The sequence below is a fragment of the Aplidium turbinatum genome, chromosome 8 (assembly GCF_918807975.1).
Source record: "Aplidium turbinatum chromosome 8, kaAplTurb1.1, whole genome shotgun sequence".
Classification (NCBI taxonomy): Eukaryota; Metazoa; Chordata; class Ascidiacea; order Aplousobranchia; family Polyclinidae; genus Aplidium; species Aplidium turbinatum.
The window spans coordinates 9,524,278-9,537,892 of NC_137479.1; the positions used below are offsets into that span (position 1 = coordinate 9,524,278).

The window sequence follows — 13,615 nt, forward strand, 5'->3', positions numbered from 1 at the left end:
ATCGTTTAAAAGTTTTATATTTTCATAACATTGTGTGTCTCTGCAAACATTGTTCTGTCAGGAAGGTAGTTCAGATAAATTTAGATTAACTTTATGAAAGATACTTTGACAACGTAGGCTATAAACACTATTCATTTTCTACAATAGGCTACGATAAATCCAACCTGCATAGAAACTGCAGTATCTTCATGCGATTATTAAAACGACAATATTAATCCTTAGATACCGTTTCCACGGATACCGATACAGAAACCGTTTCTCTAAAACAGATGAAACTGTATTGCAACTGCTGTATGAATAACTCTTGTTCCGAATTTTAGTTCTCTTATAGGTCTACTGTCTGCTTTGTAAAGCGCTGAACAGCAATTCAATCTGCGGTAGATACAGCGCAATATAAAACAAGCATTATTATTATTATACGTTTTTGTAGACTCATGGCAAAGGGTCTTCAATGGGACAGTCTCAAGGAATGGTGAGTTGCTTTTATTGTATCTGCAAAATAGGCTTACTTGATCTTTAAACTTGAATCGATTAAGTTTGTAAACTTGAGCACCCATTAAACCATTTTTGTGTCGCAGACCAACAGCCATGGTGGTTCAATGGGACAATCTCAAGGAATGGTAAGTTGTCGATATTTTTTGCTCTCGCAAAATGCTAAAAAACAAACCTGATTCAAATTGTAAGCACCGTTTAATATTTATTGTTTTACAGACCAACGGCCATGGTGGTTCAATGGGACAATCTCAAGGAATGGTAAGTTGTTGTTTTTTTTTCATTGATGTGCTATAGTGCTCTACAGCTCTGCATATGAGATTATCATTTGTTGTTATTGCAGCACGGAGGCTGGGGTGGTTCGATGGGACAATCTCAAGGAATGGTGAGTTGTTGTTTGTTGCGTCACCAAAATGTAATCACGTTAATGTTTAATCAGTCTACTTTCTACATAAGTACAGTAGAATTCGCCTATAGTGACACCTGAAGGGACCGCGGAAAAAGTGTCACCATAACCGAAGTGTCACTATAGCCGAATTCTACTCAACTGTTGCGTATGCAAACGGGACTTTGCAACAGGTGTCACTATAGGTGAAGTGTCACTATAGCCAAGGTCACTATAGGCGAATTCTACTGTAGTAACTTATTTCAAACATTTTTTGCTTTACAGACCAACGGGCATGGTGGTTCAATGGGACAATCTCAAGGAATGGTAAGTTGTTGTTTCATAAAAAGAACAAAAAAAAAACGAAGCGTTCTTTGAGCATACGGCTTCATTAAAATAATTTTATGTTTTATATATAAATCCTCCAAACGTAGGCTACGAGCCTATACAAAATGCAATAAACTGCATGTAAATTTTTAACTAACTTTTATGCTTTTGTTAAAAGAAAACATATTTTTTTCTTTTTTCGGAGAAAAGGAGTTCTATGGAACAATCGCAGGGTAGTGGAATATTTGTAATCAATCGTTTCTAAATCGTCTTTGTCGGAACTGACAAATTTGATATGAGATGAAAAAATTAACATCATGATGTACTGACTTCAATATTTTATCAATTACTGTTGAGCCTTGGTTTTGCAGCATTGGTTTTTTAAATACAGTAAATTGTTAATAGCGTCTGCCCTCATGCATTATAATAACGTATTTTTAATTTTGAAACTTATATAGGCCTACATCATAATCAGAAGAAGGGTTTTCCCTTTTCCACAAGTAGGCCTAGGTGCTATTTATTGGTAGTAATCTATTAGGAGGTACTTTGTTTAGCTGGTGAGTTGTTTTAATTCCATAGCAACAAGTTATGCCTGCTAATCGATTCGTTTAGATTTCATGATTTGGGACTCAACTTGTTCGAACTGTTGCAAACCAATACCAACCAGTTAGATGTCACTACTGGCTATACAGCATAATTTATTTCGTGCAATTTGTGTTGCTTTTTTCTTTATTCGTTTGTTTTTATTTACAGCACAATGGAGCCAACGGAATTTCAATGGGACAATCTCAAGGAATGGTAAGTTCCGGTTAATTTACAATACAAACCGAGCTGCACAGCGGTGATAATTTGCATGCAATCAAATTAAGCAACAAGCAATAGTTTTAAGAATATTCTCCGCATCTACCACAACTGAAAGTTAAATTTAACGTTGGTCGTCGTCTTCGTGTGAGCCTCTGGGGCCGAAGGTCTATCCTTTTACCACCCCAACGTTGATTCGTGTTTGTTAGTTGCAGAAAATGCTTAAACTTTATGCTTTGTTGCAGCATAATAGCGGTGGATCCATGGGGCAATCTCAAGGCATTGTGAGTACATCTTTTATCTTTATCGTTATTTGGTTGATGTACTTTTGTCCTTAGATGCTTAAAACGTTCAAATGGGCCATTGTTACACACGATTTTACTTTTCTAAAAATCTGATGGACTTCTTTTAAAATGACAGAAGAGAAGCCGATATCTAGGCCTATTAATAAATCGTTTGCATACAAACCCGCTTAGTGTAACGCGTATTGGGCCACTAAAAAGGTATTACTTTAAACATCAGTGAAGTACTCATTGGCTTCCATCCATTGCAAACAAAAACAGTTGAGAAGTGCAGTTTTGTCTTTTCACTTTCACTCATTGTTAGAGTCGTTTAGTGTGATTTAAGTCTGCTTTTCAAAGGGTTTTATTTGTTTTATCATGTGTTCCCCACATTATTTTTTCAACCAACTAACTCGCTTTTTTCTATGCAGGTTGTTCACGGTGGACTACATGGCAGTAATAATGTAAGTGTACTTCTATAACACTTCAACACTAACAAAATCTAAAGAAAAACAAGAAAAAAACCTATAGAAATAATTTCCGTTTAACAATATAACTTACTGCACGAAATATAGGAGAATATGATCCTGCGTGCGATACTAATTTAAATTGAGAAAAAGATATTATAAAATTAGAGCATTTTAAGTCCATAGATTGTACAAGTCATCAGCTTTCAAAACACTATGGAGCTAGATCAGAGGTTATGTGAGATCAACTTTTGATGAATCGTTCTTGTCAGAGACTTGCGTTCAATACAAAGCTACATGAAATGCAAATAGAACTTTTACATCGCATTTTATTTAAAACTTTGACTGGTTTATATTCTTCAGGGACCCAAACCTAAACCAAGTCATCCCAAACCACCATCTCCTCACAAAAACGGTAGCCGGTCGTCCAAATCTTCAAAGTCTTCAAGGTCCTCAAAATCTTCAAGGTCTTCGAGGTCCTCAAAGTCTCCCAAAAGTCACAAGCACAGCGGCAGCAAAAAGCACAGAAGGCACTCTCCCCGTCAACATTAACGACGATGGAATCAATCTTTCCTTATTAGATTAATTTCTCTCTTTATCGCACTGATATTACGCAAGCTTGTCATGAACGGCCAAGATTATGTGAAAAAGGCTAATTTTTAAAAACACTTAAATCACATTTGTATAAAATAAATTCAAAGCACTGTAAGTAATAATACAATTATCAAAACTATATTCGCATGATAAATACACCAGAAAGTGCTTTGGGGACCTAGGTAGCCTACTATTTTCATGTATGATGATGATGATTGTGCCTGATCTGATAGAGACGTTGGCGATCATGGTCTTCCAAACTTCTCTGTCTGTATTTTCATATACAGAAAAGTAACCTCGCCTCTACCCAAATTGTATTTCCAGATATCTTACAAATGTCTTGGCAATGCGTTCAGGGTATTGTGCTATAATTTATTTTATTCGTCATTGAGTATTTTTAAAATCAGCTCTTCAATTATAAATGTTGCTTGCTAAGTAAAATATCTCATGATACAGTGGAGAAGCGGGAAACGTTCTGATTGGGTGAAAACATACAGCCTATTTTCTATCTTTATTTTAATTTTGTATCCATTGTGTTTGCTCTATTCCAATGATTTACTATATTCAATAATTTAATTAAAATCAACTGCATCGCAAAGTGATCCATGAATGGTGTGTGTTGCAACCCTCAGCTCAGAGTTCTCTAAAAGTGGCAGTTGAAGGCAGCAAACTACACGATATAGATCAAATGTAAGTGTGTTATATCATGTTTGAACGTACTTTAAAATGTAGAGAAAACATTGATGAAACGTCGAGGAAAGGGAAATGACTTCAAATTGAAGATGTCGTGATGAGAAGAAAAAGGGCTTCACAAAAATGTTACGATTGCTCATTATCGTCTCCACAGAAAACCTGGCAGCGAAAGATAGGCTGTAGGCTACATACGTACGTACAAGAAGACAATGCTACTGCTATACTATTCAAAAAGACCCAAAAAACTGTAGGCTACCTGTAGTTAATTAAACAAGGCCTAAATAATATGCCTGTGCAGTGTGCACTTGTATATTTCGTAGGCCTACGTGGTATGCTGAAATTCGAGCAGAACAGTGAATTTCTGCTCCATAAAACTTCCTTTGGCTATCGCGAGGAAATTTGATCGAGTATAGTTTGCCTATGAGGGAAAATCCGAGAGTTTCTGGAAGAACAAAATCACTCACTTGCTTGTCTGGACAACAATAACAATTAACTTACTTGCTTCAGGGACAACTAAATTACGAAGTTGCTTATAGCTTACAAGAAATAAAGTAAATTTTATTAATGTATTTGTTGTATTTCCAGACGTTTAATATAAAATAAACAATAATAATTGTAGCGATAGCCAACCAAGTGAGAAAACCATTTACCTCTTGTTACTTACTGATTCAGTGTATAAAAGCAACGCAATATATAGTAAGAAAGAAACGCAAAACAATCAACTAAGAAACGTGGTACACAACGCTCAATTGATTACACGCGCAGTGCGGTGGTAATCAATTCCAACGTCTGTACCAGAAAACGCTGAACTGTGATTATGTAGTGACGCTGGTCACGAGTTACATATATTCAACGTAAATAAAATGACGACTATAACACCTCCCCCGATAATTTTTATACACAAAGAAAAATATGAACAAGACACCGAATTAAACAATAACTCTCAAAGTCCGAAACGGGGCCGGAGGTCTGCGGCGACGGCTCGACCTTCGTGGGTTGTGTGGCCCGAATTCCGGTACAGTCGGTGTGTCGTCCGAATCCGTTCGAGCTGAGGTGGAGACAGGGGAGGAGTCGACTGTTGGTGCAGGAGTTTCTCCTGGTCCTCCGATGATGCATAGCGAGGTTGCAGTTGGTCCATATGGCGCCTCCACGTCGGACCATGTGGCAGCAGACGTACCAGGAAGATTCGGCTACCCTGTCGCTTAATCACCTCGGCTGGAACCCAACGAGGATCCTGGCTCCGTCGTGGAGTGAATGATAGCGCGTAACAGGGATCTCCCGGTTTGAAATGCCGTTTTGTACCTTCGGAGGCGTCCGTGTTGTGAGGTTTTTGTCGGGGTACCACTTGAGACGATGTGGGGAGAAGCGTGTCGATCTTGGTTCGAATCTGACGATTGTTGAGTAATTGGCTTGGAGAGTAGCCACTCGGAGTTGGCGTGCGTCGATACTGCTGTAGGAATTCCAAGACTGCTTGTTTCGGGGGCAGGGAAGATTTGCGAAGTGCTTGCTTGAACGTACGTACGAGGCGCTCCGCCGCTCCATTGGTTTCCGGATGGTAAGGGGCACCCGTGATGTGTACCATACCCCTCTCCTTACAGAAAGTTTGGAATTCTGTGGATTTAAAAGTAGTAGCATTATCGGTAACTATAGTATGGGGATAGCCGAAATGAGCAAAATCTTCTTCTAGCAGGTTGATAGTAGCTGTTGAAGATAAAGAAGTAGTAGCCTGAATACATGGGTATTTAGAAAAAGCATCAATGCTGAGTAACCAATGGTAACCCATGAATTCTACCGCATGATCTATGTGCAAGCGACTCCACGGTGCTTCTGGAACCGTCCATGATTGGACCTGAGTTTTAGACTGCGGTTGATATTCGCCACAGGTACTGCACTTGTGACAAAGTTCCGCTATGTCTCGATCGATGTTTGGCCAGTAGACGGACGTCCTTGCCAACTGCTTCATTCTCTCAATGCCGAAATGTCCTTCATGAAGCAACTGAAGGACGGAAGGACGAAGTTTGGACGGGATGACCACTTTGGAACCGTAATGTAGACATCCGTAACAAGTAGAAAGAGAGTCTGCGTACTTACGAAACGGTTCGACCGGGTCTTGTGGAGAAGACTTGGCCGGCCATCCTTCATGAATGAAACGCATTACCGTGGAAATGATAGGATCTTTAGAAGATTCTTTACGTAGTGATGCAGCATTTGGGGTCTGGACCTGCAAATCCAAAGCATCGATAGCGCAGACGATATCAATGTCATCCGCACTTTCCTCTTCATCGAAGACTTTATCCCCTCCTGCTGGTAAGCGACTCAAAGCATCAGCGTTTTGATGATCCTTCGTCTTCCTGTACTCAATAGTGTAGGTAAATTGCGATAAAAAGAGTGCCCAACGAGCCAAACGATTTGCTGCCAAAGAAGGTGTCGATTTGGTCGGGCCAAAAAGACTAAGCAATGGTTAATGATCTGTGACCAAAATGAATGATCTACCAAAAAGATATTGATAGAATTTCTTTAGCGCAAAAATTATCGACAAAGCCTCTTTCTGAATTTGACTATAGTTTCTCTGAGAGGCTGTTAATACTTTTGAAACGTTTGCTATAGGCCGTTCTGTGCCATCTGGGTAACGGTGAAACAAAGTAGCACCAATGCCCACACTAGAAGCATCACATGCGATACCTACCGGAAGTGACGCATTGAAATGTGTAAGAACCTCATCAGTAGATAGATGATGCTTCAGCTGAGCAAAAGAGTTTTCCTCTTGTTTTCCCCATCTCCAAGGAATGTCCTTTTTCGTGAGATGGTATAGTGGTTCTGCTACAGTAGAAGCGTTCAACGGTAGAAACTTCGAATAAAATTGTAAGGAACCTAAAAACGAACGAAGAGAAGATACGTCAGTGGGGGCAGACATCTCCAGTACGGCGTTTACCTTGGGACCTTTGGAGATGCCCTGCCTGGACAAAATGTGTCCGAGATACTCTACCTGAGGTTGTGCAAACTTACACTTGTCTTTCCTACACCTCAGGCCTTTTGAGTGAAGTCGATCGAGGAGCCGTCTAAGATTCTGGAGATGCTCCTCAGCAGTAGTGCCACTGACAAGAATGTCGTCTAGGTAGACTGCAACCCCTGGAAGGTCGGCTGTAAGGTCGTCCATGATCTTCTGAAAATAACCTGGAGCAGAAGATATGCCAAAAGGTAAAACATTTTGTAAAAGTACGCCACGGTGAGTGCTTAATGCAAGTCGTTTTCGACTGTCAGGACCAAGTCGAATCTGATTGTAGGCATCAGCCAAGTCTATCTTGCTGAAACCGTACCCACCACCCAACTTTTGCATTAAGTCTTCTGGTAAGGGTAACGGGTGACGATGGGTCTCCAGGGAAGGGTTCACCGTGACTGAATAATCGCCACAAATGCGTAACTTGGCCTTCGCTCCTGAAGAGTTTGAAGGCTTACGGACTGGAACAACCGGTGTGCCCCAATCGCAAAACTGAACTGGTGTCCATACACCACGTGCAATGCCCGAATCATAGGCTTGTGCTAAGTCCTCCTTTAGCGCGAAAGGTACAAGCCTAGGTTTTAGAAAAACAGGTTTAGCATCAGACTTAAAATCTATGTCTAGTTCATAATCTCGTAAGCACCCGAGTTCAGGCTTAAAAACATCTTTGAACTCGTCACATAAGAGGGAGCATGCTTTCTCCAGACTCTTATCAGGCTTGTCGTATGACTGGATACTCTGTAAAGTAGAATAGTTAGACAGAAGGAATTTATCGATAGAAATTCCTAAAGACGAAATTGCATCACGACCTAGCAAGTTTAGTCCTTTGACTGTCGTGACTACAAAAGAAATATTATCTGACCTTCCCGTGGAAGGACAAGTTACCTGGGCCGTGAAAGAACCCGTGATTGGTACTAGATGCTTGGTAGCAGATTGGAACTGCGACACTGGTGCTTGCAATTGAGGTGCGCCTACCCGAGTCCAGACGTCGCTGGAAAGGAAATTTCCATTTGTAGCAGTGTCCAGTTCTAAGTGTGTGGTTACCGAATTAATGGAGATCGGTACTTCCAACTTTGAATTTCGAGGTTTTCTGCAAGAACTAGAAAGCATGTTAATTTCCTCGATGCAATTTATCTTAGAAGGTTTGAACTGTCTAGCTTTCTTTCGGCAAACACTCTGTAAGTGTCCCGTAATATTGCAGAAATGGCAAGTGGCTTTCTTAAACCTACAGTCATTGGCGTTGTGGTTGGAATTACCACAGCGATAGCATTCTTTATTTTTAGAAGTAAAGAAAGTACCTGTAAGTTGCCTAGTTTTTGGAGGTTTGCTGATGGTCCTTACTTTCGCAACTGGTGCTGGTGGAGTGCCGTAAACAGTTTCTTTATCCACCTTGGCTGCCTCTTCGGTTTCTGATGCAACCTCCACCGCACGTTTGAAAGTAAGTTCATCAGCTCTGATTTTGAATAACGCCTTAAGCACCGCCTCGTTACCTATTGAACAAATAAAACGAGTACGTAAAGCTTCGTCCAATGGATTTGAAATGGACGAGAAGTCACAGGTGGCAGCTGCCTGGCGTATGCGGATGGCTAGTTCTTGAGCTGTTTCACCGGGCTTGCGCTTCATTTCGCTCCAGAAACGGAATCGCTCCCTCACGATGAAGCGTTTTGGGTCGAATTGTTGAGCCATGTAATTTGTAATTTCCGTCATGGTGAGATCGTTGACTTCTTTTGGGTTTGTTTCCTGCGCAGCCAAATTTGTTAACATTTTGTAGATTGTAGGTGATTGATTGGTGAGAAAAACCTGCGGCATTTTGTCTTGTGCGACTGAATGTGCTGCTACAAAGGTGTTAAACCTCTTCCAATAGTCTGCCCACAGTTCAGTGGTGGCTTCGAACGCTACGAACTTAGGTAAAGATACCTGTTGTTGTATTGTTGTTGGCTGTGATCTCGCAGTTTGGGCTCGTATTTCTCGTAGTTGTTCTTGGTGGCGCCTTTCTTGTTCTTCTTGACGTTCCTGGTGACGTTGTTCTTGTCTGGCAATTTGCTCCTTCGTCTGGCGTTCTTGGTTAGCAATTTGTTGTTGCAGGACTTCGATCAGTTTCTCCATGTTTCTAAATTCCTGTAGAAATTCTGTAAAGATCCTGCCGACGACGCCAGTTAAATGTCTGTTGTATTTCCAGACGTTTAATATAAAATAAACAATAATAATTGTAGCGATAGCCAACCAAGTGAGAAAACCATTTACCTCTTGTTACTTACTAATAATAATGTTATGGTTTTATTTATTGTCGCTCTACAACAGCTAAGGTCTTTTAGCGACAGGGCTCATTTTTAATTTGTATCAGGTTTACGATGTTATCACATTATTACCCGACTCATTCTCACTGCGCTATGCAGGATAGAACACAATCGGTACCGTTTTTAAAGTCTTCGGTTTGACCCGACCTGGAATCGATCTCAGATCTACCAGCACCAGAGCCGAAGGCGAAACCACTCGGCCACTGAGCTGGTTTGTTACTTACTGATTCAGTGTATAAAAGCAACGCAATATATAGTAAGAAAGAAACGCAAAACAATCAACTAAGAAACGTGGTACAGAACGCTCAATTGATTACACGCGCAGTGCGGTGGTAATCAATTCCAACGTCTGTACCAGAAAACGCTGAACTGTGATTATGTAGTGACGCTGGTCACGAGTTACATATATTCATATTCAACGTAAATAAAATGACGACTATAACAGTATTGTAGTTGATGCGCAACAATGAAACAACAATGAAATTATGGATGCATCAACTGGCAAACTAGAAACTACTTGCGTTTCCGCATTAAATTTATTTGTGGATTTGCTTGTTATCTGTCCACCAGGGCCGGATTTAGAGAAAGAAAGGCCCTAGGCTATGGTTCATATGAGGCCTCTTACCTCCATCCTAATAGCCACATAGACGAGTATTTCAAACAACCACTGATACTATAGTGAATTATTAGTGATGGAAAAATATGCACGCAAGCAGAGATATCGCCAGCACAAAATTTCGGAGGGTGGAAAATTAGTAGGCTATTGCACACGTCAATGAGCCCGGCAGGGTGGGTGGTCTGGGAGAACTCTCCCAGAAATAAAAAAAAAATGTTTCTTAGAATTGGGCATTCTGAGAGTACTTTCAGCTTAAATGTATACTAAAACTCTGTCAAATGATGCTGCAACAGAGGGTAAAAAGTTTATTTAAGTTACATAAAACCAAAACATCTAAAAGCATAAATAGTGAATAGTTCAATGGTAGGCTTCAGTTTGTCAATAAATACCTTTCGCAAAAAATACAATAAGTAGGCTATAATAGGCTACTTATCCAATGTCCATATTAGTTTTGAGGTGTAGGTTACTTGTTCGCTTGGAACTGCTGTTCTGTTTATTTGCATCATTGTGAAACCTGACAGTCAAGCAATCAATGGTTTATTTGCCAGGAACAGTAAGTACATGATCGAAATATGTAAGTTGTAGGCTATATACAATGCAAAAGTGACACAAGTTTCCATACTGACAGAGAGACAACGAAACAACCATACGATCTACTATAGTTAATTGCCATCCGACAGAACTGATAATTTTGTCATTTCATGCACACAAAAAAATGTTACTGACACTGACAGTATATCAATATCTATTGGCCAAATAGCCCAGCTTAAAAGTCTGTTAGTCGGTGCATATAACATGCAAAACAAACATGCACCGACTATGTTTGTTGTATTTTTTTTTTGAATCATGCTATTTCCTCCCATTGTTTAAGTTACGGTCAGTCATCCAGTCATCTGTTTATGGTATTGTAAAATTACTTCTCTCGCAAAGATATAAAAATATTTCGCGAAGGAAATTGCCCACCCTGACTACGCCCCTGCACCCAAGTGTTGAAATTAACCATTTGAAGATAACCAAAGTTTGTAATTTGATTGTAAACATTTTGTGAAATATTAGCCTACTGTAAAAGAGATAATGTTAGTCAAAGAAAAAAATAATTGACTTAAATAATAAAAATAATAACATTATTATTACGTGGTCGTAAACATTCCAGACAACAAAGCTTTTCCTATTTACGCTAATTCAACGTTGCAGATGTTAAATCAATGTAAAAAGTACAAATATTGCTGTTTGGGATGTTAGTGTCTTAGCCTATAAGAGTGACAGAATCGCACTCAATGAGTGCATACCCGTTTTTTACTACAAGACTTTTTTTTATATCTTTACAGATCTAATTATTGTGGGAATTAAGCCTATAGCAACGCCGGAAGTCGAATAAAAAGTGACAGCATTGACGTTGTAGCATCTGCCATGGAGATGATGGTATGCATTCTCTCGAAGATTATACGGCTTCTGGCTAAGTGCACTTCACATAAATCCCAAACTAATATGAGGCTGGTGGAAATGAAAACAAGAAAACAGTTCAATCGCTGCATTAACATTGTGCAAAGTACTTCAAAAATAGTCGTAAACACGCTGCAATTCTGACAAAAATTGTCGTGTTTGCAAAAGCTTTCTTTTCTTGTTCTATCTGTGTCTGCCTCGTCAGCGCCGGTGGAGTGTGTCTTCTGCAGGAATGAGATCATCATGCAGCCTCACTGTGGCAGCTCCCGTCGACCGCGCTATCTATGTTGATTTATATGAACTGCAATGAGCACGTCCTCAAAAGATGTGCCCGATGTACTGGACACAACATGAGCGTTCACATACATGTGTCATTAACCAACAGATAGATAGACAATAAAGCAATAGTTTAATGAAAGGCTTCTTAGGCTTGTGATTTTGTCAACTTTGAAGATACAGTTTTGCTGTAAAGTATATAATATTCAACTACTTGTGGCATACAATCCACATCAAATAACAGGTTGCCTGCACAGAAAAGACCTTATTTTTTAACTGAAAATTCCTAATTTTCACTGTACCGCACTTTTGGAAACGTGTTAAAAATGTGTACTTCTTCATCAAAAACATCGAGCACAGCAATAACAAAACATAGGCCTACATGATGGCATGGCAAGGTATAAATTTTAAAGTGTAGGCTAGCGCTGGTAGAGTAAAGTCTCATCTACAGTCTCGATGTCTCCGTCTTGAGTTGTTTGGGTCCCGTCTTGACCGTAATTTTAGCAAATTTTATCTCTCGAGTCTCGGTCCTGCTTCGAAGAAAAAAAGTGGGTCTCGGTCTCGACAAGTCATGTCTCGTTACAACACTGGTTATTCCTGGCAGTTTGCATACTTGTAGAGGCTTTGAACCACTGACGCAGGGTCGGTTACCGAGATTGACAAAGGGAAGTTTTCTATAGTTGTTGAAGTGTTGTTGCCGGGGCATTGTCTTACCCATTTGATGCCACTGAATGGAGAGCAGTGCTGAAATGCGTTGCTTAAGCGAGCATCCCGGAGGCAACTTTACAAAAGCTACCATTAAAAAATCCCCTTTGAGCAACAAAAGAAAAAAGTATATAATAGCGAAATTAACTCATCGGTTTGCCACTGCCTGATTTGGCGCAGAGGGTTAGGGCAGTGATGCAGATGATCATTTCATCGATGTGGGTTTGATTTCCGCCAGTGCTATTGCTCTTTTTTCTTCTGCAATTACCAAACAAACTTCGAAGGGGATTTTTTAATGGTACCTTTTGTAAAGTTGCATCCCGGAGAGCCAGCGTCGTTTGAAGTTACAACACTGAGCCAACGGAGCGGACAGTTGTTGTTTGACTTTATGCCAAAACCGCTCCAAAAGATATCAGCAAGTTGCTTTTGTTTCAAAAATAAATAATACAACGATATTTGATTGATCGGTTGGTTTCACGGAACATAGCTTTTTCTTATTTTTCCACATTTTTTCTTTGTCTCCAGGTACTTCTCGACTTTTCTTTAAGAATAGTTTTTTCGATATGTGAAGATCACGTGAGGCCAAAAAATGTTATTTTAGAACACTCCTACTATAAAAAAGGTGTAATTCATTTATCTTCCATAGTCATGCCAACAAAACACAAAAACTGTAAACTTCATTGAAGGCACTGTGAGCAAGCTAGGAAATTAGTTTTCAAACTGGAAAACATAGAAGTAATTTTTCCTTAGAGACCACGAAAAAAATCATAACATATCGTAAATTTTTCTTTTTGATATTAAAGTATGTTATAATAAATACAGCAGAATTGCATTGGGAACTACAGGGCAACTATAGCCTACACAATTTTGCTTTGATAGGGTTCACTCTATTTTAATAACATTCCGCCTTCAAACTTTTCTTTTCACTTAAAGCGAAATTTGTTGAAGGTTAACAGAATAAGGGGCGTTTCATGTATGCTTTCTGGGCGAATTTATTTTATTGTACTAGAAGCAGATCTTTTGAATGCAAAATATCAATCAATGTCAAAAATTTACATTCTTTTGTTAGGTAATGATTCGGATATCGAGTCAGACAACTTAATTTTAACATAAGTAATCGTTGCATAAACGATATTAAAACTTAATTCAATGTATTTCACCACCCTTTTTACACAAAACCACAAGCTGAAAAAAAGAAATCAAAGCAGTTGGGCGTTTTATTAGACTTTGCTCTGGGGCG

General features: G+C 39.5%; 1 protein-coding gene across 2 annotated transcripts; it reads left to right on the top strand.

Moving 5' to 3' along the window:
* Window positions 1-852: 852 nt before the first annotated feature.
* LOC145775824 (uncharacterized) lies at window positions 853-3,949 on the top strand. 2 transcript variants are annotated; one of them, XM_082587201.1, is made up of 6 exons: window positions 853-877; window positions 1,163-1,204; window positions 1,958-2,002; window positions 2,251-2,289; window positions 2,718-2,750; window positions 3,117-3,949. In XM_082587201.1, the coding sequence occupies exons 1-6, from the start codon at window positions 857-859 to the stop codon at window positions 3,303-3,305; spliced, it is 369 nt and encodes a 122-aa protein (XP_082443327.1). In that variant the 5' UTR covers window positions 853-856; the 3' UTR covers window positions 3,306-3,949. The 2 variants fall into 2 exon arrangements, with proteins under 2 accessions (XP_082443327.1, XP_082443326.1); XM_082587200.1 differs by lacking the exon at window positions 853-877.
* Window positions 3,950-13,615: the final 9,666 nt, after the last annotated feature.